Source organism: Mustela lutreola, chromosome 5 (genome assembly GCF_030435805.1).
Source record: "Mustela lutreola isolate mMusLut2 chromosome 5, mMusLut2.pri, whole genome shotgun sequence".
Classification (NCBI taxonomy): domain Eukaryota; kingdom Metazoa; phylum Chordata; class Mammalia; order Carnivora; family Mustelidae; genus Mustela; species Mustela lutreola.
Genome location: NC_081294.1, coordinates 113,000,046 through 113,023,675, shown reverse-complemented (window position 1 = coordinate 113,023,675; position 23,630 = coordinate 113,000,046). Strand labels below are relative to the sequence as shown.

Sequence of the window (23,630 nt, the reverse complement as noted above, 5' to 3'; positions counted from 1 at the left end):
CATATGTTGTAGGAGTGTCTGGAGTTCCAAAGTTATAAACTACAAATATACAAGTTTGAGGAATTCAAATAACTCTGGCAAACTCTACCCTCAACTATACCTACCAATATGAAACAAACAAAAACTCTTCCTTAAACCTCTAAAAACATTTTCATAGAACACAGAGATACCCTGCCACCTCTTTTTACCTACAAAAGTTTTACGTATGTAAATACCTAAACTCTCTTCATTTCGTTTTTATCTGCTTTTTGTTTTGAGAAAAACAATTTGCTGTAGGTCAGTCCATCTTTATAACCCCATGTATGATGCACAGAATAAGGTCTGCCCAAATGGGACAAATAACAAAGCCAGTAAAGCTTTTTGGAATCAATATAAATTTTGTATCACAAATGCAGCTTTGAAAATACTAGTAGTAAAAATTGTGAATCTCTTCAGTATTAACAATGGGTTATTGCAAGTCTCCCTTGGGGCAATAACGAAAATGGGAATTCAAGAAAATCCTAAAACTACCATACATAGTGCTTCAAATATGGAAATGGAGTAAGATTAGCTAGTAATCAACAGAGGGGAAGAAAAAGGTCAGGGGGAAAAGGATAGGGTCTTTTGAAATGAGTTTTTTGTAATGTTCCAAGCACATTCTTCCGTAAAATTTCCAGGAATGCTTCTGCCTTAGGGACCTTAAGGGTCTGTCTGCCCCCAAATCTCCTCCCTTCCCCCCCCCCTTTACCTGATAGGCCTACTCCCTCATACCTTTAAAGCCTTCTCTCAAAAGTCACCTTTTCAGTGAGGCGTACTCTAAACACCCTACTTGAAAGCTGACAATTTCCCAGGTCCTTTGCCCACTTCTGGTTACTCCACGTAAATTGTTCACGTCGACGTCCGTGTAACCACACCTTCCCCCTCTTTTGGACATCCCTGCCTGGCGCTTCTCCTTTAAATTTTGTCGGGAAGGGGCGGAGCTAGGGCCTAGCCTCACGGAAAGGGGGCGTATACCCGTAGGCTCCGCCCACATGCCGGCTGGGCGGACCCACGGGTTGTTCTCCTCGTAGTCCGCTCCGGAAACGCGACTGCGGACGGAAATATCACATGATCTCAACGTCAACGCGTCCGCGCCGGCCGAAAGCACGCCCTTGGTTTCCGAGGGCTCGCGTTTATGCCTTAGGTGCCTTTTCCCCCTCACGGTGTTGTGGCGTGTGGGGTCTTTTTTTCCAGACTCCCGGGGCCTGCTCTGGGCTTTCGCGATGTACCACAACAGTAGCCAGAAGCGGCACTGGACTTTCGCCAGTGAGGAGCAGCTGGCGCGACTGCGGGCGGACGCCAACCGCAAATTCAAATGCAAAGCGGTGGCCAACGGGAAGGTGAGGAGTCTGGCGGCCTCTAAACTCTTGAGCAGCTGCTGCGCACCCCATTCTCTATCCTGCCTTCCCTGGGGCTTCCACACTCCTTCATCTCCGCTGCCCGTGCCTCTGCGGAGTGCGGGGCGTGTTATTTAATAAACAGGCGAGTACTTTGCCAGGTGTTGTGGATACTGAGACCGACAGCGCCATTGACGTAGTCAAGTGGCAGAGGAGTAATCAGTAACATGGCGAAGAAAAGACTTGATATCGTAGTGCGGGACTAGAGCTTTTTATTAGTTAAGAGGATACGTAGGGGAAGGCTTTTCCCGGGAGTTGATGGAGAGGGGGAGAGAGGACGGTCCCGGCTGACAGAGCCACAGGTGCAAAGTGGGAGGTTGGAACTTGCAGGGTTGAGGGCGGCTCGGTCGAATGCTCCGGATTGTGTGGCAGAAGCTCAAATAGAGGAGCTTGAAAGGCTGGAGAAGCTATAGACCAGGAGTTTGTAAGCGGAAGTAAGGAATTTGAACTTATGATGAGGAAATGGGGAATCTTTGAAAGATTTTAAGTGGGAATTAGCCTTTCAGATGCTGTTTTAGAAAGAGATCTCAGGAAGCCTGGTGGTGAATGGATTGGAGAGGGTAGGAGACCGTCATTACCTATTGACTGAACATGGTTTAGACTTTGGTTCAGCCAGCCAAGTCCTTTCTGTTATAGTTCGGACGCAAACAAAAACAAACAAAAAAAAGTGATTAAAAAAAATTATTTACTTGACAGAGGGGGGGGGGGGACACAGCAGAGGGAGTGGGAGAGAGGGAGAGGCAGGCTTTCCGCTGAGCATGGAGCCTGATGTGAGACTTGATCACAGGACCCTGGGATCACGACCTGAGGCAAAGGCGGACTTTTAACCCTGAGCCACCCAGGAGCTCCACCCCACCATCCCCCCACCGTTTTATTCTTCTTTCACAAGTTCCACCATCCATTGTAGTACAAGCTTCCCTCTAACAAGGATTCCATGTTTCAGACCTGTTGGTATTGAGCTACTTTTTACATTTAACTCATGTCTGTTTCATACCCCCTGATTCTTGTGCTGCAGGAAGTAGTAAGGACTGTACTGTGTACCAGGCAGTATTCTAAGCATTTAGTAAGTGCTAGCTCATTTAATCCTCACAACTATCCCATGAGGTAGATGCTGTTAATGTCCTTGCTTTACAGCTGAGGAGACTGAGATATAGAGTGGTTGAATAACTTTTCAGGACTACATTGCTGGTAAGCGGCAGACCCAGGATTTTGAACCCATTTCTGTTCTGAATCGTAATCCCGTGCTGTCTCTATAAAATAGGTTTGTATTAGTATTACTTTCCTTGGCCTAACATTAAAAATAATAGCATAAATTGGGTGGTTTAAAACATCAGAAATTTATTGTTTCACAGTTCTGGAGACTGGAAGTGTAGCATAAAGTTGTTGTCAGAATATTCTGCAGTTTTTAGGGGAGAATCTTTTCCTCTTTCAGCTTCTGGTAACCCTAGGTATTCCTTTGCTTCTTCCTCTTTACATAGTGTTCTCTCTGTGTTTTTATCTTCCCATGTTCTTCTTATAAGGATACCAGTCATATTGGATTAGGAGCCCATTGTACTCCAGTGTGACCTCATCTTAACTAATCACATTTGTAGAAACTCTCATTTCCAGATAAGGTCATATTCTGAGGTACTGGGGGTCAGGACTTCAGTATACTTTGTTTTTGGTAGTCATAATTAATTCAATAATAACACTACCTAAGGGGCGCCTGGGTGGCTCAGTTGATTAAGCAACTGCCTTCGGCCCGGGTCATGATCCTGGAGTCCCGGGATTAGGTCCTGTGTCAGGCTCCCTGCTCAGCGGGCAGTCTGCTTCTCCCTCTGACCTTCTCCCTCTCATGCTCACTCTCTCTCTCAAATAAATAAACAAAATCTTTAAAAAAAACCTGCCTAGTAGATATTTATTGTAAAATTGTTGTAATATTAATCATCTAATGTATTCTGTGGAGAGTTTAAAAGACAAATGGGAGTATTTTAAGTGTCCTAATCATCCTTGAGACACTTGTCGATTTTTACCTCAACCTGTGTCACTTAATGACTGAGAAAGGGATGTTGAAAGCTTTCCAGTCAATGACAGTATGTATCTTATTTTTTATTTATAACTGACATCAAATTAGTGAGTGTGCACACTCTCTGTCATGATTCTTTTTACCCTAATGTAGCAGATGTCCAGCTGACAGTCTAAGAAATTATGAAATGATGTTATAGTTTTAGTTTAGCAAATATTTCACTAAAACTATTTTGTATAATAATTAGCAGCTCTATAAAGAGAAAATGATATATGGCATATTTCCCTTTGGTTGGAGATACAAACTAAACTTAATCTGGACAGAGAAAAGTATTTTAAGAGCATTTCATTGAACTTTTGTTGTAACTTTTGGTCTAAAGGTTCTTCCAAATGATCCAGTCTTTCTTGAGCCTCATGAAGAAATGGTGCTTTGCAAATACTACGAGAAGAGATTATTAGAATTCTGTTCGGTGTTTAAGCCAGCAATGCCAAGATCTGTTGTGGTAAGTTACGATAGTAATCAAGTATAATGTCCTTTAGCTGACCTCTGAAATCCGAACTCTTCTAAACATGTAACTCAGTTCTCTGCCCACTTTAGGCAAATTTATGTATTCACGTTTTTGTCACTTTGTGTATTTTTTTTTGATAAATTCCTTAACTTAAGAATTCCTGTATCATTTCTTACAAAGTATTTTCATTCTCATTTCACTGTCAAAAGAATTTTGAGGTCTGCTAGACAGGTCATAACATCCTCATTTTACAGAGAAAGAAAATACTACTTTCTCTCTAGGTTCCCAACTAATGACTAATGAACGGGGAGTAGAGCATAAACTAGTGTCTTTTCAAATCTGACAAACACGTTTGAAATAAGTCATTCAATCATCTTTTGCAGTCAGATGCCCCAGCTAAAACTCATGCCATAGAATTTTTTAAACCTTGATTAGGAGATAAACCTGGAGATTTATCTTTGGGTAAAAAATTGTCTTGTGTTTGTTTCAGATGTATGGTTCTGAGGACTTCATTTGTGTGGATGTGGTTACTGTGTTGTGGCAGTGGTGAGGAGAAACAGGTAGTTAGAGTTTTGTGGCTATAGGGACTTAAAGCACTGTCCTTGAAATTGTTCCTTTAGTGTGTATTCTTATTTATTGAACATAGACTGAGGTTGAAAAGCTGAAAGATAAAAGAGGAGGATTATAAAACATTTTTTCATAATTATCTTACAGGTTTGCTGTGAATATCAAATATGAAGGTCTGTCTTAAGTGAAAGTCTATCTTAACTTTTAAAGTTGTATGGAGTGAATAACTTGTGACTCAATAGAGAATAACACCTCAGGAAATAATCTCCATTTTTAAAGTTGAAAAAAATTGAGGTATATTGAAAATACCAAGTTCAGGGGCGCCTGGGTGGCTCAATGGTTTAAAGCCTCTGCCTTCAGCTCAGGTCATGATCCCAGGGTCCTGGGATGGAGCCCCACATAGGGCTCTTTGCTCAGCAGGGAGCCTGCTTCCCCCTCTCTCTCTACCTGCCTCTCTGCCTACTTGTGATCTCTCTCTGTCAAATAAATAAATAAAATCTTTAAAAAAAAAAATTACCAAGTTCAAAAATACAGTATTTTTTTGTTTGTTTTTTGTTTTGTTTTGTTTTTATTTTTTGATTTTTTTAGTTTACCTGACCTTCATCTGAGAGATGAAAGATTTATAAAGAATTTTAGATGGACTTAACTATTTGTCTCTAGATTTGGTTCCATGTTTTTCTGATAGAAGAACTATAACATAATAATAATTTATTACTGAGTTTTTTCAGACGAAGAAACTGAATTCTTGCATGAACTTCTTTGTGGAATTTGTCTTCATATAACATGCTTATTTAAAACTGATGAAGTTTTCTTTTGTTTTGTTTCACAAAGAATGACAAAGCTAAACTTTTAAAATATTTAAAAGGAAACTTTTTCTAACTTAAAATAGATAAACATCTGTTCATTGGTTCTAGCCAAATGACATGATGGTTAAAAGTACAGGCAGGTCTTAGTTGAATCCATCCCTGTTCCTTATTATATGTGTGACCCCAAACAAGACAGTTAACCTTACTGATGGTCAGTTTCCTTTTCTGTGAAGTGGAGATAGCCATACCTCACCAAGCTGTTGTAAGGATTAAAGCAAGATGATAGCTTGATGCTTGACGCAGAGTCTTGCCCATGGGATTCAGTCAGTAAAATGGTAGGTGCTGTTTCTATTGTTTAGTTTGGCAACATGATCATAGTTCTGTTGCACAGATCCAAAGTGGATTTAGAGAGAAGGCTTACTGCCCAACTGTGTTAATTCTGTCAGTTTTTTCCACCAGATTGATGGGTTAAGCTGTGAATATTTGTCTGTTTCTCGATTTTTTTTCTAATCTAGCTGGTGTTTGTTACTCTGAAGTCTGAAACAAACACACACACAAACTTTTTAAGTCATTCAGTGACCATAGGAAGGGTAACCAGGGTGAGTGAGGAAGGACAACAAAGGGTCTTTTGGCTATAACATTTCCATGGTAATTCATCACAATTTATTTTATTAAAAAAGAATTAAGTTTTGGTATTTTGTATGGGTAACTTTTTCAAAGAAATCTCTGCATGAGTTAGTTTAAAAAATGTTTTGAATAAAATTTAACATGTATGTGAGACTAGATTCTGATAATGTATTATTTTTAATCTTAGGGTACAGCTTGTATGTATTTCAAGCGTTTCTATCTTAATAACTCAGTAATGGAATATCACCCCCGGATAATAATGTGAGTATAATTCTAACTTATTGATTTTCATTTAAGAAAACCTTTATTTGTGTGGATTAAATGACTTCTTAATAAAGGGTAAATAGAGTTGCATTCTGTTTTGAACTTATACTATCCTTATACTCCTTATACATCTATAGTACTACCCTCCCTGTAATACTGATGGCATCTGAACTTCAACTTGTCCATATTCAAATTGTGTTTTTCTAAAACTAAATTCCCTAATACCTCTTTCTGTTAGTGGTACTGTTCTTCTCTTTGTTGCTCCAAGAATCATTTGTGGTACCTCCTCTCTTTCTGTATCAATTGGTTTACAATTTTTGTAGCTCCAGATTCATTTCAATTGAACAAAGGTCCATTGGAAATAAATATGAAGCTAGTATGAGACTCATCAAAGAGCTTGCTCTCAATCACATTGTCCCTGTTTATTTTCTCCCTTTTTCATTTTCTTTTCTACCAGTCTAGGTCAGGTCCTTGTTACTTCCAATCTTAATTTTTGTGGTAATTTTATTACTAGATGCTCTCTCTGAAATTTATGGTAGTAGCCGTGAGAGTTTCATAGGTTGCCGAGGTAATAATCTCTAATGAAATGCCTTCAGAGATTTTACTGATGGCCTTCCACAGTCTTCCTTTAACCTACCTGTCTTCCTTGGCTTCCCCTGCTTTCTTCCATCTGTGTATACCATTGTGTTCTTCCACCTACATTTCATGATTCAAAGTACTCTTATTCTGCAGTTATTTTTCCAGATGTTTATGTTGAACTATATGAAACTGCCATTAAGTCAATAATGGTTGAATGCTGTGACAAGGTTATACAGTTCATCCTATTACAGTCTTCTAATGGATAAAAGCTTGAACAGAAAACTCTTCTTTTTTTTTTTTAATAAATTTCCTGCAATGTCTGGCATAGTCACTTGTTAATATTAGGCATTTTTAGAACTTATTTTTATTAATAAAATATTCAGATATTCTTAAAGTATGTAGCGATCCCATTCCCATCCCTTTATTTTTTTTCCTCTAGGCTCACTTGTGCATTTTTGGCCTGCAAAGTAGATGAATTCAATGTATCTAGTCCACAGTTCGTTGGAAATCTGCGGGAGAGTCCTCTTGGACAAGAAAAAGCACTTGAACAGATTTTGGAATATGAACTACTACTTATACAGCAACTTAATTTCCACCTTATTGTCCACAATCCATATAGACCGTTTGAGGGCTTTCTCATTGATTTAAAGGTAATCTTGTTGATAGAAAAAATTAACTATTAGAATATACACCTTTGCTAGTTCTTTAGCCAGAAAAATCAAAATTTTATTATCACTTGTAATCATCCTAGTTGTTAAAACATAAGCTCATCTGAAATGTGAGTTCAGCTTGGACCTCTGGTGCTATAGCTCTCAAATTTCAGTGCTACCTGGAAGGTTTGTTAACTCAGATTGTTGGGCTGCAGTTCCAGAGCTGCTCATTTAGTAGATCTGCAGATACTTGTCTAAGAACTCTAATGAGGATCACTGTCAGTTTGGAGTAATGCTTTTGAAGACTTAAGTTTATTCTTCTAACTCTAAAGAACTCATTTAAAGAACCACATAAATTTTAACTAGAATATTGCAAAGTGATTAACATTTTTAGTGCATTGCAAACTTGAATCAATAGGGAGGTATCAAAAATAAAAGGAAATAAGCATTGACAAAAGCAACTCAGGTTGTTTTCTTTGGCCCCTGAAAGGGGACTTGGATAGTGTGACTGAAGTCAAAGTGGAAGTCACAAACTGGTTCATTCATGTCAGTTGAGTGGCCAGATTTGGGTATGTACCATATGCCAAAACATTGTGCTTAAGGATTTAGAACATCTCCAACTTTCATAGGTCTTACAGTCTAATGGGAATGATAATCATATATCCAGTGTGCTAAGTGCCATAGGAGGAAGGGATACTTTAGAACAGGATGGCAGATTGAGAGGAAAAAGATAGTTGTGAGAAAGGGTCATTTAGAGTGAAAATCAGAGTAAGAGGAGGAATTCGGTAGTAGAAGAACATCCCAATTAGAGAGACTTCTTTGGTCAAAGGTCCAGATTGAAGAAACTGTGATGCACTAAAGAACCTAAATGGAGCTTAGAGATAGAGGAGGAAGACTGCCACGGAGTGCTGCCTGAGTGGAAGGTAGAGTCCTGGACTGTGGAGGATTTTGAATAGAGCAACAGGACCTGCATAAGGCTTAAGTCTGTGCAGCGCTGTAGTTTGCAGTTTAAAATCTGCAGCAGCTATTTATTGCACGTATGTATGTGTCAGGCATAATATGGAGAATGGATTAGAATCAATGAACGGATACAGTAAGATGCTGTTAAGAGTAGTCCAGGCACAAATGGATAAAGAAGATATGGTCCATATATACAATGGAGTATTATGCCTCCATCAGAAAGGATGAATACCCAACTTTTGTATCAGCATGGACGGGACTGGAAGAGATTATGCTGAGTGAAATAAGTCAAGCAGAGAGAGTCAAGTATCATATGGTTTCACTTACTTGTGGAGCATAAGGAATAACTCAGGACATTGGGTGAAGGAGAGAAGTAGTTGGGGGAAATCAGAGTGGGAGACGAACCATGAGAGACTATAGACTCTGAGAAACAAACTAAAGGTTTTGGAGGGGAGGGGTGGAGGGTGGTGAGCCTGGCAGTGGGTATTTAAGGAGGGCACGTATCGCAGGGAGCACTGGGTGTGGTGCGTAAACAATAAGTCTTGGAACACTGAAAAAATAAAATAAAAAAATAGTAGTCTAGGCAAAAGATGGTGGTTGGTTTGACTTATAGTGGCTGTGAGTATAGAGAGAGCTACCTGGACTTAAGAGATACTAGTCAGAATCACTAGAGTCTGATGATTGATTTCATAAAGAGATTGAAAACAGAGGAAGAACTCCCAGGTTTCTGGCCTAAGCATATAGGTAGTGGTGGTTCGTTCACTCCCTGATACAGAAAACACTGGCATAGCACAGATTTGTTGATAGTGGAGGGTTCAGGGTTGATGAATCTGGTTTGAGACATAATTTCCAATTCCTTCAAGCATCAAGGGTGTCACGAGGTGGGAGAAGATGGCAAAGCTATAGGTATAGATTTGGGTGTTGTTGCTCCCAGAAAATTTAAAGTGGACTGCCCAACGGACCATTTAAAGGGTAGAGAAGGGGACCTGGGGGCTCAGTCAGGTAAGCGTCCACCTCTTGGTTTTGGATCAGGTGATGATTTCACCGTCATGAGATCAAGCTGCACTGTCCTCAGCGAGCATGGAGTCTGCTCAAGATTCTCTCCCTCCACCTCTGCCTCACCCATGTTCTCACACTCACGCCAAAAAATAAACATTCGGGTGCATGTGTCCCTTTGGATCACTACATTTGTATCTTTAGGGTAAATACCCAATAGTGCAATTGCTGGGTCATAGGGCAGTTCTATTTTCAACATTTTGAGGAACCTCCATGCTGTTTTCCAGAGTGGCTGCACCAGCTTGCATTCCCACCAACAGTGTAGGAGGGTTCCCCTTTCTCCGCATCCTCGCCAGCATCTGTCATTTCCTGACTTGTTGATTTTAGCCATTCTGACTGGTGTGAGGTGATATCTCATTGTGGTTTTGATTTGTATTTCCCTGATGCCGAGTGATATGGAGCACTTTTTCATGTGTCTGTTCGCCATTTGGATGTCTTCTTTGCAGAAATGTCTGTTCATGTCTTCTGCCCATTTCTTGATTGGATTATTTGTTCTTTGGGTGTTGAGTTTGCTAAGTTCTTTATAGATTCTGGACACTAGTCCTTTATCTGATATGTCGTTTGCAAATATCTTCTCCCATTCTGTCAGTTGTCTTTTGATTTTGTTAACTGTTTCCTTTGCTGTGCAAAAGCTTTTGATCTTGATGAAATCCCAGTAGTTCATTTTTTCCCTTGCTTCCCTTGCCTTTTGCGTTGTTCCTAGGAAGATGTTGCTGCGGCAGAGGTCGAAGAGGTTGCTGCCCGTGTTCTCCTCAAGGATTTTGATGGATTCCTTTCGTACATTGAGGTCCTTCATCCATTTTGAGTCTATTTTTGTGTGTGGTGTAAGGAAATGGTCCAATTTCATTTTTCTGCATGTGGCTGTCCAATTTTCCCAGCACCATTTATTGAAAAGGCTGTCTTTTTTCCATTGGACATTCTTTCCTGCTTTGTCGAAGATTAGTTGACCATAGAGTTGAGGGTCTATTTCTGGGCTCTCTATTCTGTTCCATTGATCTATGTGTCTGTTTTTGTGCCAGTACCATGCTGTCTTGATGATGACAGCTTTGTAATAGAGCTTGAAGTCCGGAATTGTGATGCCACCAACTTTGGCTTTCTTTTTCAATATCCCTTTGGCTATTCGAGGTCTTTTCTGATTCCATATAAATTTTAGCATTATTTGTTCCATTTCTTTGAAAAAGATGGATGGTAAATTATTTTCAATAAGTAAACGGTAGTTAAGAGAAATATAAGAAGCTATTAAGGAGACTGAAGAATATCCAGAGAGGTAGGACTTTTCTGGAAAAGTGAAGTAGAATACTTTTACGAGTATGCGTCACTCTCTAATCCTGTCCAGAATTCAGGCAAAATAGAAGCAAAAGGATAATGTTTGCTAGATTTAGTGCCAGAAGGGTCATCTGTGATTTTTGTGAAATTAGTCTCCATTGAATGTGGTGGAAGGAAGCTGATTGGAGCCAGTTGGGGAATAGATAGCAGGTGAGAAAACAAGTATTTATAACCTGGATTAAACAGCTTGATTTTTGAAGTAGGAAAAGATGATTGATTAAGAAGATAGGGGAACTCCTAGAAATAGATGAGAGATGGTTTTCGTGTTTTATTTTGTGGAAGAAACTGATGTGAAGAGCTAGTAATGAGAGAAAGCTTAAAGGAAGAAGTGAAGAAAAAGAAGTAGCTCAAGTTTGTCTCTGGAGTAAGGTGGAAGGGACTGGCATGGGATTGAAAGCAAAGTATAATTGGCCTTGAGAGAATAATAGCTCTTTGAACAGAGGGATAGAGGTAAGCATGGGTTGAGGACCGTATTATGCCTGGGGATTGGTGCTGACAGGAAATGGGAGTGTCTTTCTTCATTAAAGGCAGAAGAGTGATGGAGTTTCTGAAAATTACGAGACATTGAGAGAGGTGGAAAATGTTGAACACAGTGACACATGGGAGAACAAATTTTCTATGGAATATTATCATAGTTAGGCAGGTTGAGAGCCCTCCTGAAGTCCGTGAACTTGAATTTACAGTAATAATACTAGACTCCTTGGTGGTATTGTTTTCTGTTGCAGCACCCAGAAATGTGGATATAGTTACAAAGCAGAAAACTACTTGAATTCAGCCGTTGTTAAAGTTTTGTCTGAAATATGTTGGCAGCATAATGGGTCAGGGAATTCTGGAGGGAAGTGAGGATCAAGTGAGAGGGAGCAAGTAGACAGATAAAGGGATAAAGGACCAAAGGATCTGAGGAGGAACTTGGGGAATAGCTGTGAAGTAACTGAGCAAATATATTGGGGGAAAGGAGTACTGTGGTCATAGTGGAATGTCTGAATTTCTCATAACAGAGGTCAGGCATTTCTGGATAATACGACACGGGTGTAACTGTACAGTTGACTCAGTATTCTGTTGAGTGTAGAAGAGATTTTTTTAGTGCCTTGGGACTTGAATGTGGATATCTGAAATACATCTAAGGGTTTAGGATTTAGAGTTCAGTGTAGGAAGAGTTTTCAGAGAATATGGGCTCATCTGTATTTCTTGGGCATATTTTAAAAATAATTCTGTAATCAAAACAAACCAGCCCCATCTCCATTTACTTCCCAAAAGTAAACTTTAAGTAGCAGAAATTTCAAATGTAGATGAGGTGGTGCCTTGATTCCTAAATGGCTGAATTCCAGCTGAATCCAAGGTGGATTGCCTGGGAAGCCTTTACCTTGGGATGTGCCTTTCTTAGGTCTGCTTCAAACCTCTCTTCCCCTTCCTCCTCAGGTTGAAAAGGACAAAGAGAGGGATTAATGTAAATTAGAACAGTGCCAAGTCCTATACTGGGAGCTTCAGATAAATTATCTTAAAGCATATATTTCTTATTATGAGTTGTGATTAGGAAAGTTTAAGGGAGCCTGTGTGGCTCAGTGGGTTAAGACTCTGCCTTCGGCTCAGGTCATGATCTCAGGATCCCGGAATCAAGCCCTGCATTGGGCTCTCTGCTCAGCAGGGAGCCTGCTTCCCACCCCCCCCTCCCATGCCTGCCTCTCTGTCTGCTTGTGATCTCTCTGTCTGCCAAATAAATACATAAAATCTTAAAAAAAGAAAAGTTTGAAAGTCACTAAGGAAAAACAAATCCTTCAAACATGCAGAATTTAATGATTACACTTTTGATACATTCTGATGCTGAATACAAAACAATCTTAGATGGAAAGATTAAGCTGAGATATTACTTTTTTTTTTTTAAGATTTATTTATTAGTTGGGGCGTCTGGGTGGCACAGTCATTGAGCATCTACCTTCAGCTCAGGGATGATCCAGGATCCTGGGATCAAGCCCTGCATTGGGCTCTCTGCTCAGTGGGGAGCCTGCTCTCCTCTCTCTCTCTCTGCCTGCCTTTCTGCTTACTTATGATCTGTATCTGTCAATAGATAAAAAAAAATCTTAAAAAAAAAAAGAAAAAAATTTATGTATTAGAACATACATGAGCAGAGTCAAAGGGAAATAATCTCAGGCAGACTCCTTGCTGAGTGAGCACTGGGCTCCACAGGGGACTCAGTCTCAGGACCCTGAGAACGTGACCTGAGCCGAAATCAATAGTAGGTGTTTAACCAGTGCAGACAGCCAGGCACCCCTGGGGTGTTACTTTTGTAAACAAAAGAATCCTGTATTAAGCATTTTCTTGTTAATATAAATATTTTTGAACTATTATTATTGCATTAACTCTCAGAAGTGATTTCATTTGCAAACTTTCTTTCTAGACTCGCTATCCCATGATGGAGAATCCAGAGATGTTGAGGAAAACAGCTGATGACTTTCTTAATAGAATTGCATTGACGGATGCTTACCTTTTATACACACCTTCCCAGATTGCCCTGACTGCCATTTTATCTAGTGCCTCTCGAGCAGGAATTACTATGGAAAGGTATTAATCTGTGTTTTAGCTTTGATCAGACTCAGTTTTTCCCTTTCTAGAGAGTGAATTTTTAAGTGCTATTCAGTTTGTGACTTAGTCCTTTATATGCACTGTGTTTCAGAGGGTTGGCGAGGGCAACAGAAAAAATGAAATGACCTTTTATATATTTTTTAAGATTATTTTCTTTTTAATTTTTGTTTGTTTTTTAAGATTTATTGATTTGAGAAAGAGAGCAAGAGTGCACAAGTAGGGGGAAAGGGGCAGGGGAAAGGGAGAGCCAATGTGGGGCTTGATTCCAGGACCCTGCAATCATGAGCTGAGCCAAAGGCAGATGCTTAAGGGACTGAGCCACCCAGGTGCCCTGTCATCTTTTTAAAGAAGTCTTTAAAAATTGAGTGTCTTTGAGCTGAGAGGATCCATTTTAAGACCAATGTAGAAGTAAATCAAGTGATCCTGCAAAGACTAATAGAGCCATCTGTAAAGAGTGAACAGAGTAGTTTTGTGAACTTTAACCAACACATGCTCGGCAAATATGTCTGCCTGATTTATTGTTCTTCTCCTGCTGTGGAACCTCTGTGGCATGTGGCATTCAGTAAAGATCTGTAGAATGAGTAATGCTTCAGGGGATGTCCATATGAATTGCACCTGAGCTGTAGACACCTACAGCTGATGCATAATGCACAGTGAGAACCGGGCTTTGTGACGAGCCCTTTATCTGAATTAACCTTGACTCTCTGCAGTATCTTGTGCACAGATTAATTAAACACTGTTTTCATACTGGTTTGTAACTGAAGCACAGGCCAGTAGCAAATTAGATTTTGTAAATTTTTATAATTTCTTTGTGACCTTTGAAGTTCTGCCTGATCTTAGTCCTAGAAAAATCTTGAGAAAGGTAAGATTTTCTAAACTTACGCTGTTCTCCGTGTTTGTAATCCCCTCATCCAAAATTTCAAAGTCCATGGATAATGGTGGTAGCAAACATGAACAGATGTGATTAGTCTTTATTCAGCTTAACAGGAGTATTTCTGTGTTTCCTTACAGAAATACGAATGTACCGGTAACAGGCTACATCCCCTGACATCACTGCATTGTTGCACATTTCTTGGTACTTTCCCTAGGTTCCCTTTCCAAAACTTGAACAGTTGATGAATTTAAAAACAAATGCAAGATAAGGGATTGTGGGCTTGTTTTTAATTCATGGTATGCCTCTTCTCCACAAACACAGCTCACCAAATGTACATAAATATATACTTTTAATCCCTAAGTGATCTATACCTCCATTTATTTGACTAAACAAAACTTTTATCAAGTGCCTTCTCTGTACCATGCACTGTACGGTTAGAATGAACAAAGCTATCAATCCTTGTTCTAGTTAGGAAAGACAGCAGATTATTGATATCTGTGGAGTTTAGATGTGAGGCTTCCATTCTCTAAGAGAAGAAAGCCTCTTTTCCGCAAGTTAGATAGCCAGATGTCTGAATAGAAGCATCATATCCGATGCTGTGTGTATGCAGATTCTCCAGTGGTGAGATTCTTACGGAGAGGGATGAAGCTTATGTCACCTTGGAGGTGTCGTTACAATCTCAGATAGCTGAAACTAAAACTGTGGTAACTTGGGCTCGTGACAAATTAAATAATTAAATACACTTTTGAATTTCCCAGGGACTGTGAAGAGTTGGGCATTTCTTTTCCTTTTGAGGAAGTATTTGTAAATCATTCTTAACTTCTGATTTACTTTGCAAACTCCGGGGACACATTGAAATTGCCTTTACATTTATTGCTGGTTTCAGAAAGGGAAAGCCCTTGTGCTATTATATTCTGGGTAACGCTTTAGATTAATACTCATAGGATGTTCTTTTGTTAGTTCTGAGTTGTCTTCTCTTTTACTGGATTTCGATTTATGTTTCATCTCCTAGCTTGACTTCTTAAATATTCCTGCTTGCTTATGGATTTTTTTAATCAAAATATTAAAATTCTAATTCAGTATTGAGATTGAGTTGCTGACTTATAAGTTCGTTGAGGCAGAGTCTAGTCGGCTAACTCTTAGAACTAAATGTTTTGCTCTTATGTTTAAGAAATGAAAAAGAAAGAGTAAAAAGAAACAAAAGAAAATGCCTCAAGTGTGAGGGCTTGGGAGAAAAAAGAAAGGAAAAGACTAATAGTCATTTTGAATTACTGATAACCACAAATGTATATTATTAAGGGAGTTGTTGATTCTTATATCTAAAATTAATTCCCATCATAGATGATGAAGTTGTTAAATCAAACTTAGCTATCAAAACTTATGCAGGATCATTTAAATGATCTGGATAGTTTAAAAGAAGGCAACAAAATTTCCTAAAAAATTGTCTGTTTTAACTGTATTTCACCATTTTACTCATTTTGCCGTTTTCCAGAGAAATTAATAATTTCTTTCTACTTGTGTTTGAAAGATTACTTATGCCTTCACAGTCTGTTCACTTGGGCTTTTATCAATTATATATCAAGTTCAGAGTAGCTAAATATTTAAATATAGAAATTATTTTCATGCTGCTATCATTGGTTGCCAGAAAAATGATAATGAGGCTTTATATCCATTTATGGAAAAGTATTACACTTTGATTTATAGATGTAATAGATTTGCAAAATATGAGGATTTTTTTTTTTTTTCAAAAGATTTATTTATTTGACAGAGACAACCAGAGAGGGAACACAAGCAGAGGGAGAAGCAGGCTCCCCACTGAGCAGGGAGACTGATGCAGGAGTCTGTCCCAGGACTCTGGGATCATGACCCGAGCCAAAGGGAGATGCTTAATGACTGAGCCAAACAGGCACCCCAAAGCATGAGGATATTCTTAACTGGTTTGAATACCTGTTAGTCCCAAGAAGAGCACTTATAGTTAACTTGCTATTAAGGGAAGAGAGAATCCTTACTAGTACCATGTTCCAGCTCTGCTACTTCCTACCTTTATGACTTTGGGCAGGGGACAAGATCATGACTTGTCTGTGCCTGTGACTCACATTGCTCAAATTGCTCAATTACTCAAATTATTCAGATTGTAAAATGAAGTTAGATTCGTAGAGTTTATATATTAAAACATTTAACAGTAGTAACAGTCAATCCTCGATATGTTGTATTCATAACCATTTTCCCTCTGAAAGTTTACATATTACAAAATTTAGGCAAAATAATTTGGATATTAAACGTCTTTTAAACTAAGTTGTATTAAATCCTTAAGACTATAATAGTTAGAGTATATAGTTTTGTGGAGTTCGAAGTATTGCTATTTAATACTTTTAATGTAAATTAATTTTAAAATTGTCCTTGTGAAACGAACGTGGGGGAAACTAATTTATGATGTCATGTTTCTCAAGATGTGGTATGTATTCAGTAGATTAAAATGTTTTTCCTTTTTCTACCAGTTATTTGTCAGAAAGTCTGATGCTGAAAGAGAACAGAACTGGCTTGTCACAGTTACTAGATATAATGAAAAGTAAGTAAAACAGGACACTTTATAAAATGTTCTATTACGAAGCTACTTTCTAAATATCATCTTGATATTTAACTTCAGGTATCAATCATATAGATTGTTGTTTAGATTTACTTTCATTGATTTACTGGATCATGGAGGCATTAAGGATACATTCATCGATGGAGAACAGGTAGAGCGATCATGAAAGGAAGTAGTTTGTACACATAGAGAAATTAGGAAAGTGAAAATAGAAGATTCAGAAAGGGTTAAGGTTTAAAACAGTCCTTTTGAAATATACACAGATATATGACAGGCACAGGAGAAGATCTAAGGGGAACCAAATTAAAGATAATACTTAAATTTGGGGTTGTTTTGTAATCAGCTTTAATTAGTTCCCATTATTTGCTAGTCATGTTGGTATTACAAAAGTCGTGGTTCTCTAGGTGTGATTTTTGCAATGTCTGGGACACTTTTGGCTGTCAGAACTTAGGGGGTGGGGGAGTGGCTAGTACTCAAATCTAGCTGGTAGAAGAATATTCCTAAACATCTTATAATTCAGTGTAGTCCCTTGATAAGCTGAAGAATGACTCCCCGAAGATACCCATGTCCTAATCCCTAGAAACCATGAATGTTACCTTAGAAAGCTGTTACAGTTTGAAGATCTTGAGATGGATATCCTGGATATCCAGGTCACAGGAGTCTTTATTAAAGAAAGGCAGTGGAAGGTTTGACAGAGAAGACAAAACACAGAGAAGGATTTGAAGATGCAAACCTTAAAAATTGGAGTGATATGGCCACAAGCAAGGGGATGCTGGGAGCCAGAAGCTGGAACAGGAAGAAATGGATTTCCCCCTAGAGCCTCCAGAGGGAATGGGGCTCTGCTAACATTTTGATATTGGCCCAGTGAAACTGATTTCAGACTCCGGGGCTTCAGAACTGTGAAAGGAGAATCCATTTCTGTTGTTTCAGGACTTACTGAGCTTAGAGTAATTTTTAATAGCTGACTCAGAAAACAAATATAGCCTCTCACAATGAAGAATTTTTCCAGCCCAAACTGTTGGCAGTGCCCGTGTTGAGAAACCCTGTCTTAATGGGTGAGTAGAGACTACCCACCCCTCTCCTTCCTTCATTCTTGCCTGCGTATCACTGAAGGCTCATAGCTACTAAGCATTAGAGTTAAAAGTCATCTGTGTTTGTCTCCCTTGTGTTTGTGCTACTTGTCCTTGTTAACTAAATATGTAGCTGAAATACTGGGTAAGCCAATAAGTATGAGATTAAAAATCATGATCTTGGATGAGGGTAGTAAATGTGTTTTATATGTTTTATATTTCAGAAGGTAAGCTGTTTCAGGGCATGTAAATAACATTTCTTGATTCTCTGCTTGAAATGATCTTGAGGGCTTCCTTCAATTGGGAGTGATGGATTTGTGATTTACGAATCATAAAACTGTAGGTCTTCAGTTTAACCACTAGAGGGTGCACTTCCAACGCTGTGATTCAGCCAGAGATCTTAGGATCAAGGATTTAGTAGGTAAAAGGAGCCTTAAAAAGATAACCCACTGTGCTCATCATACAGCTAACAGCTTTTGACTGATTTCTTCTCAGTTCCTTCGTTTTACTCCACTTGTTTTATAGCTTTTGACAGAACACTCAGCGCTGTAACTATATTAAGGTATCTTATTCCTAAGTTTTCGGAACAAAGATAATCAGGCCACAAGTATTAATTCAGTTGAAAACACTGCTTTGTTTACAGTCCAGCAAGCTCTGCCTGTTTGGCACATGTGGCTGGCTAATAAGCCCTGGATCTCTCACCATTCCCCTAAAAATTCCTGAGACTTAACATTCTTTGGTTTATTGCAGTTGAATAATACAAACAGACCAGGGGAGAGGACATTTTGGCAGTTGAAAGTCACTGACACAGTAGTTCACTTTTAGCCTAAGGAGGACATTTTTGTTTTCTTGGTGATGCTTTATTGTCTAGGTGCTGTATTTTTTTGAAACAAAGGATCATTGACACATTTTTACTAAGTGTCCTCCCTTTATTACATGTCACCTAATGGTTTCCATTGTAAATACAGTCTTTGGGCCACCATCTGTAGCACAGAATGTTATAAATACAGCTGGCAGAGAACAAAGGATGTTCACTGAATCATGGATTTTGAAACCCTTAAATCTGAAAAAGTGACCATGGTGGGATTTGGAAAAAGTACTGACTAGGTTGACGAACATGCTTCTTTTTATGCTGTCTGTATATGATATGGGCTAAGCAGGAGACCACTATAATTCAAGTATGGTATTTACTGGATTTTAATGCAGAACATTGCAAATGCTGGTAATAATCACATTTCAAGAGTTTTGTTATTGTTCCCAGAGTAAGTTGGGAAAATACTTAGCTCCCTTATAGGAACAGGACTTTTTATTATCTAGTATAAATCTTTTTTATCTCCACATAGGTATGAGAAACTTGGTAAAAAAATATGAGCCACCCAGACCTGAAGAAGTTGCTGTTCTGAAACAGAAGCTGGAAAGATGTCACTCTGCTGAGCTTGCCCTTAATGTAATTACGTAAGTAGGTAGGGGTGTTAAGTTTGGGTAGAATTGTTCTTGAGGCTAGCTCATCCTAAAAAGTCATTAATTGGTGAATGTTTGCTTTTGTGGAGAAAAATGACTACCCATTAAGTTGGGTTGTCTTTAATCGAGTGGATATTTCTAACAGGATTAAACACCAGACAGAAGTTTGGTTTTCTCCTTATATGACTAATGTATTCTTTGGCTTACAGGCCCTGTCTGTTACTTCTCAAGGGACCTCTAGAGTCTTCCTAGGGAATCTCCAAACCTCCTACTGTCTTTTAATATTTGGGTTCTTTGGAGGTCTGGTACCTTGTCTGAGAGAAAAAGCATACTGTTTCAGATTTACTTCTGTTAGCTACAGCAGGGAAAGTTGGCCTGTTTTCTTTCAGGGATGAACTTTAAATTGAAGACAGATTAAGTAGGAAAATGTGCTGCTCTTGGGTATTTTCTTGGCAGCCATAAGGAACACCAATAAGGTCTCTCACTGATTTGTAGGCTGAATGTGGAAATCACAGAATTGGGGTACTTTGTGCTTTGCAAATTGAAGGATCTACTCAAATCTCATCTTTTAGGAATTTAAGGTAGGGGTGCGGAATAGGAATGAGAAAACCATTTTTTTTTTCCTATGGAATACATCCTGATTCCAAAGTTCTACCTTATTAATATTTAGTGGGAGTTAACACTGCCATCTTACAGTGAAGATGCATCTGAGAAGTTTTTGATCTGTTATTGGTGAATATACTGTACTTCATAATGTCTGAGAAACCAGGACAGTATTCTGTGGCCTTCAGATCCAGGTACATGTGGCTCAGATTCTTTACAGAGTCACAGGAGACTATCCAAGGATTTATGAAACATGCAAAATGTGGGACTACTTTATTGTATCGTAGCTGTCACTGCAAGGCATGGCTCAGCATAGAACTTAAAATTGGTAGATCTCACTTGTGGGCTTCAGTGGTAACTCAGGAATGAAGAGTGGTTACAGAGAAGTAAAGAAATGTCAACTTGAATAAATCAAAGTATTGCAGAACCGACTGTATTCTTTTCACATTGATTTTGAAGTCGGCTTAGACCAAAGGTTGGCAAACTGGCCCAGAGGCCAAATGTGAACTACTACCTGTTTTTACAAAGACTTGTACTGGAACAGAGACATGCCCATTAGTTTGTGTACTGTCTGTGGGTCTTTTCATGCTGCAGCAGGAGTCAAGTAGTTGTGACACAAGTGAACTGTACAGCCTACAAGGTGTGAAATATTTATATTGACCATATAAAGAAATTTATCACCCTCTGGATCATACCACCGACTACTGATTTATCCTTCTAGCTGGGTTAACTATGAATGGTCTATAATCCAAAATTGCTAACTGCCAGAGTACCTCTTACTCCAAGTTGCTATGTGCTTTTTTTACTATATCAAGCAAATTCTGCATTTTTGTGAGTACTTGGCGGGGGCTGCTTTTCGGACTATCAAAAGAGGACTTTAAAATAATCAAGATAAAATGCAATAAATAAATTACTAGAATGAAATACACAAAACACAAGTTGAAATTTTATTAGATTTTAGTAGTCATAAAATTAATCGATGGAATTATTGTAAAATTTTCTAAACAGTCTGTTTCTTTACTTCACCTTACTGCAAACTGAAAATGGTTCATGACTGGTCTGTGGACCATAGTGACAAGCATTACTTCAGGACAAAATAATGTTTTCCCGGTCTTTAAAATTCTTTTTCTTTTTCATGACACAAACAGTTAACTCTGTTGTCATTACTGAAGTCAGTACAGGTAAACCAAAGTTCTCTTTGACCAAAACCCAAATCCAGTTGTGACCTCAGAGGTAGTATCTAGTTGGTTTATACCTTTGCCAGTCTTTTCTCTGCATGAGTGTATGAAATAAGTGGTTTTTTCTCTATGAATGCTTTCATACATATTGTACAACTGTTGGAGTGTCAGTCTTTAACTTTTGTCAGGCTGGGTGAGAAAACAGAATCACATTGGTATTTTAATTTGTATTTTCCCTATTACTATGAGGCATTGCTGTTTTTAGTTTAACAGCCATTTGTAGTTCTTTGATATTGCCTGCTTACAACCCTTGTGCATTTTTTGATGTTACTTCCTGATCCGTAGTTCTTTATATATTTGTCTTTTCCTGTATCCTACAGCTGTTTTATTGTGTCTTTCAACTTGATGGTATCTAGGAGATGTACGTTCTGCTTTATGCTTTTACATTTGAATACCATTTCTAACCCTAAAGCTAATCTTTATTTTGCTTTGTGTTCATCTGTTAAAACGATTTAGAATTATTTATGAATGATGTGAGGTACACATGTCATAACACTAATTTTTTTTAAAAAAGTCTGTTACCTAGCTGTTTTTTTAAAAAGCCATAGTTTTCCCCAATTACATATTCCTTATAAATTCACATATATGCTTCGTTGTTTTTTGCCTATCTGCTCGATCATTGATCCAGTTAATTCTTGCTAATACCACACCATAAATTACTTTATCTTTCATACATAGTGTTTTGATGATAACTGGGACAAGGGCCCCACACTTTCTTCTTTCAGATTCTTTTGCTTTTTTTGCATAGTCTTGCACATCAGTTATACTTGACAGTTTCAATAAGAAATTTTATTAGGATTTTAGTTAGAACTGCATTGAACATAGAAATTAATTAGAAAGATAATGTCTTCCTTTCCATAATGCATCTCTTTACCTCTTCCACACCTTTGTTCTTCAGTAGATATATATACACACACACACACACACAGTATTTCATATAGCCTTGCTAGAATATATATATATTAATATATATTATTTCAGATATATGTATTATATATGTACATATATATAATTATACAGATATATATATATATATATATATATATATATCTCCTTGTTAGTTTATAGTTTCTATTGCCAGTTTTAGATTACTTATTGATGGCTGCTTAAATACAGGAAGAAGAGGAAAGGCTATGAAGATGATGATTATGTCTCTAAGAAACCCAAACATGAAGAGGTATGTTCTCCAAAGGTAAATTTTTAAAATTAATTTTATTGTATAATCTAGTCTGACCATACTGTTAAGATTTTTTTTTTCCAGAATGCAAGTATTACAGAGGCGTGGGCTTTGAAGCTTTCATTTTTTTTTTTTTTTGCATCCTTTTTTTATGTATATTCTTCTTATCATGGGATTTTTCTCACTTCTTTCTTACCCTGTTCTGAAGCAGTGTAATGGTAAATTGATGAAGAATTATGGAAGGCAACAGAAATAGATATAACATGCTAAATTTCTGCTCTGTTTTTGACTTCCAAGGATTCTTCTCATACCCTTTTCAGAAAACTTGTACTTTGTCAGATATATATTAATAATAAGAGGCAGAAGGTCACAGTTGTAACCTTTACTCCTGTCAGTGTAGTCTCATGAGACCAAACCATAGTACTGTAAGATTGAACTACTACAAATTTTCCTGGCTTATTACCTTCCTATAATCACAGTAAAAGAAGATTTTCCTGAAAGGTAAGGAGCTAAATAGTGCTGTTACTCTTTAGTATAATGTTATTCTTACTACGTTTTCTTTCCTTCTTAGGAAGAATGGACTGACGATGACCTGGTAGATTCTCTCTAACCATTTGAAATAGACTTTCCAGTGCTAACTAATCAACAGAAGGATGAAGCATCTGGCATTTAACTTTGTTGAAAAAAGAAATAATGTGAAAGCATCAAATATATTAAACTTTTCTATTTGTTATTTAATTTTTTCTCCTTTCTCTCAGGCTAGCTTTATGTGAAATAAAACCCCTGAAAAGAGCCAGAATAGCACCTGGTTTAGATAGTCTTGCCCCATCATGACTAATACCAAATCAGTCTTCTTGCAGTAGCCAAAGCTGTAATTTATTTGCCTTTAGTGTTTTAAACAAAATAAAAGCAGCAAACTTTTTTTTTTTTTTTTTTTAAGGAAAAGCACCAAAAAAGGTCACAAAAAAATTAAACCAAGTAATCACCTTTAAACCTGCTAGGAAATGTCTAGAAACCTTTATAAATGCCTTCTCAGATGTCATCGTAGTATACTTAGCTTTCTTATATATACTCCTGTACCTCACCTGTCAAATGCTTCAACTGAAACTAAAAGCTAGTTACTCAGGGTAGTAATAATCAGTATTTGTTGTCCTCAGTTACCTGAAAACACTACCAAGTAAGTTCTAAAGAAGAAATCAAATAAACACACAGTCTTGAGTAGTGGTCTAGATAAAAAATTAAGTTGCTGTAGGTCTGCAGATAGTCGAGAATTGTAC

The 23,630-nt window shown here is 38.0% G+C and overlaps 1 protein-coding gene across 2 annotated transcripts; it reads left to right on the top strand.

The window, feature by feature from the left end:
* Window positions 1-1,062: 1,062 nt before the first annotated feature.
* CCNH (cyclin H) lies at window positions 1,063-23,091 on the top strand. 2 transcript variants are annotated; one of them, XM_059175423.1, is made up of 9 exons: window positions 1,063-1,358; window positions 3,800-3,922; window positions 6,116-6,189; window positions 7,211-7,421; window positions 13,159-13,322; window positions 16,716-16,786; window positions 19,218-19,329; window positions 22,293-22,353; window positions 22,925-23,091. In XM_059175423.1, the coding sequence occupies exons 1-9, from the start codon at window positions 1,242-1,244 to the stop codon at window positions 22,961-22,963; spliced, it is 972 nt and encodes a 323-aa protein (XP_059031406.1). In that variant the 5' UTR covers window positions 1,063-1,241; the 3' UTR covers window positions 22,964-23,091. The 2 variants fall into 2 exon arrangements, with proteins under 2 accessions (XP_059031406.1, XP_059031405.1); XM_059175422.1 differs by having other exon boundaries at window positions 22,293-22,368.
* Window positions 23,092-23,630: the final 539 nt, after the last annotated feature.

Excerpts from the sequence above, each read along its gene's own strand:
- CCNH (XM_059175422.1), top strand. The coding sequence starts at position 1,242 with ATGTACCACAACAGTAGCCAGAAGCGGCACTGGACTTTCGCCAGTGAG. Across the intron at positions 16,787-19,217 it reads GTTACTAGATATAATGAAAA|GTATGAGAAACTTGGTAAAA; the intron begins GTAAGTAAAACA and ends ATCTCCACATAG. Across the intron at positions 19,330-22,292 it reads CTTGCCCTTAATGTAATTAC|GAAGAAGAGGAAAGGCTATG; the intron begins GTAAGTAGGTAG and ends GCTTAAATACAG.